This window comes from Orycteropus afer, unplaced genomic scaffold, assembly GCF_000298275.1.
Source record: "Orycteropus afer afer isolate SDZICR_OR568_19922 unplaced genomic scaffold, OryAfe1.0 scaffold00130, whole genome shotgun sequence".
Classification (NCBI taxonomy): Eukaryota; Metazoa; Chordata; class Mammalia; order Tubulidentata; family Orycteropodidae; genus Orycteropus; species Orycteropus afer.
Genome location: NW_006921717.1, coordinates 1,367,191 through 1,369,740, shown reverse-complemented (window position 1 = coordinate 1,369,740; position 2,550 = coordinate 1,367,191). Strand labels below are relative to the sequence as shown.

General features: G+C 52.1%; 1 protein-coding gene across 1 annotated transcript in view; it reads right to left on the bottom strand.

The window, feature by feature from the left end:
* CHKA (choline kinase alpha) overlaps positions 1-2,550 on the bottom strand; it is a 60,221-nt gene that overhangs the window by 57,394 nt on the left and 277 nt on the right. The window contains exon 1 of the mRNA XM_042781533.1: positions 2,442-2,550. This exon is cut by the window's right edge and continues 277 nt beyond it. Within this exon, the coding sequence (XP_042637467.1) occupies positions 2,442-2,550 (109 nt within the window). The remainder of the gene's footprint in view (positions 1-2,441) is intronic.

Sequence of the window (2,550 nt, the reverse complement as noted above, 5' to 3'; positions counted from 1 at the left end):
CATTGACTGTCACTTTAGCTTTATGTATTTCACTGTACAGAAATTATATTTCAGTAAATTACATTTTTAAAAAATTAAAAAATAAGTAACCAGGTGGGAAGGGGTCACAGGGTTAAGTGTGGGACAGGCTAGACAGGCTGAGTGGAGGTGGCTAGGTCTCAGAAACCAATGCCACTGGCCTGGCACTCAGCAAAAACAGGTTAGAGGGGTCAGTGAAGTGGGAAAGCTGCAGCCAGTGGGAAGGCACAGCCGTGGAGGACCACCAAATTCCAGCCACGGGAAGCCTTTCCCACCCCTGAATTGCCCCTCTGCCTTTTCTTGTTTTTACAGCCAGGTTTCATGGACTGTCTCCCCTAAAATGTGTGTCAGCTTGGCTGGGCTAGATTCTCAGGGCTGCCGGAGTTACATAATGATGTCATCATCCCCCATGATGTGAGCTGCCGATCAGCTGAAGGGGTTGGGGGGGATGCAATGCCCTCCCTCGGGTCTTAGCCCTGATCTGGAGTTTCCTTGGGGTGTGGTCTACATCACCTTTCATCTTACAGCAGAGAAAACTGAGCAGGAACAGAGAGCATCGGTTGGACCCAGGGTCCGTGCACTGAGAAGCTCCTAGACCAGGGAAGACGGATGCCAAGACACATGGAGATCTCAGAGGACGCTGGGCCCACAGGTGTCAACACAGCCCACTGAGAAAACGTCCCACGAGAGCTGGTGCCTGAATTTGGACTTCTAGCCCCCTAAACTGTAGAAGAATAAATTTGTCCATTACAAGCATCTGCTTGCAATAGTTTTGTTAGCTGCACTAGAGAACTAAGACACCAGACAGACATCACTCGCTCTCCGTTCCTAACTCTCCTCCCTTCTCCTTATTAGCATTCTACAACGAGATTTCTACTCCAGAAAACCAAACCGAGAACTGCATACCAAGCAACATTAGTTGAGAAGGTCCTCCAAGCCAAAAAGAAAGCTGTCTTCCCAGACCACTGTTAATTCCTGGAGAAGAGAGATCATTCCTAATGCTTTGTAATAACCAGTGCAAGCAAAATGCAATGGGCCACCCCATCAGTGACACCCTCAGGAAGAGGCCACAAAACGTATTCAGGCTGGGTCGAGGGTGTCCAAAGGTCTCATAGGCAAGTGACAAAAGCCCTGGTGAGGACGAGGGGACATCAGGGCCTGTGGCTCAGCTCTGAGCCTTATGAAACAGCCACCAACCTCGCAAGTTGCTCCCTCTCTGAGTTTTTCATCCATTTTACAGACAGGATGTCACGGCCTAGCACCATCTCTGTCAACCTTCCAGTCGACAATCTTCAAGCCTGCCTAACTGTGCGATTAAGGTTGGGAAAGGACTTCCTTTAAAAATAGTTTTAAAAGGTATCATCAGGCACTTCAGGGTCCATCTGAACATTTTTGGTATCCCCCAATGCCTTTCAACTCTCACTGCTGGTAAGCACGTATCTGGGATGTGAGAGACCAGAGGCACAAAGAGGAAGTGAGGTGCAAACAGCTCACTTGGGCTCTAGGGGCACAGAAAAGGAATCGAAATTGGACTAGGGGATTATCTGCGGCATCCAGCCGGCTTCTAGAGACTTCCACGCACCCTGGTTAGTCAGTTACAATGAGGAGAAGGCGGCTGAAGGTCTAAGGTCTGAACAGATGGACTCACACATGTTGACCAAGTAACTCTTGAAGGAGAGTGGCATAGGGCTCCGAGGGCTCATGACAGTTTTCTGGTACTTCCTCATCCCCCATTTTAAAATTCTAAGCTTTAAAAAAAAAAAAAAAAGGAAAACAAAAAAAACCCCTTGTTCCTTTGCTGTTTGGAGCCACACCTCCTAACTTTGGTTACTAACACCCCGCATGACAGTCTGAACAGTCTTAGTGCGGAATTAGCAAACGTAACCCCTTCTGCGCTAACAAATGACTCTTGGAGAAGGAAAAGAAATCAAATGACGAACTCGAGGAACTAACAGTTAAAGTGACCAAGCGTGTCCCACACATCTTCACGCAAAGCCCTGAACCCCAGAGGGACTTTCTGGACATTCTAAGCTTAGTACAAAGTGTACTTTGGGGCTGAACGGTATTGTTTTCCGAAATGGGGCCCGTTTTCCCTCTAAACTGACACTGTGGAAAAACTTGCCTCCTGGAAACTCTTGGGCAGCGAAAGGACCAGTATCGCAGGGTTCGACTTGGATTTCTCAAGGGTTCGGGGAAAGATGGCTTTCGCCGGCCGCCATCCCCCCAACCCCCGCCGGTCTCCCGAACGCGCGGGCAGGCCCCGCCCACCGGAGGACCCCGCCCCCACCCGGGGCCCGGCCCCGCCCCCACTCCGGTCGGGCCCCGCCCCCAGCCCCGGCTCTTCGGCCCGGCTCTCCCGGTCCCCGCCCGGAGGCGTCACCTGACCGGCCGGCCCCCGGCCCGCCCCGGCCGCCGCCACCGACCTGATGACACTGATGTGGAACTGGTCCTCGCGGAGGCCCCTCCAAGCGCCAGGCAGGAACTCCTTGCACCACAGATAGGCCTTGCGTCGCGTCCGGGGGTCGGGCTGCT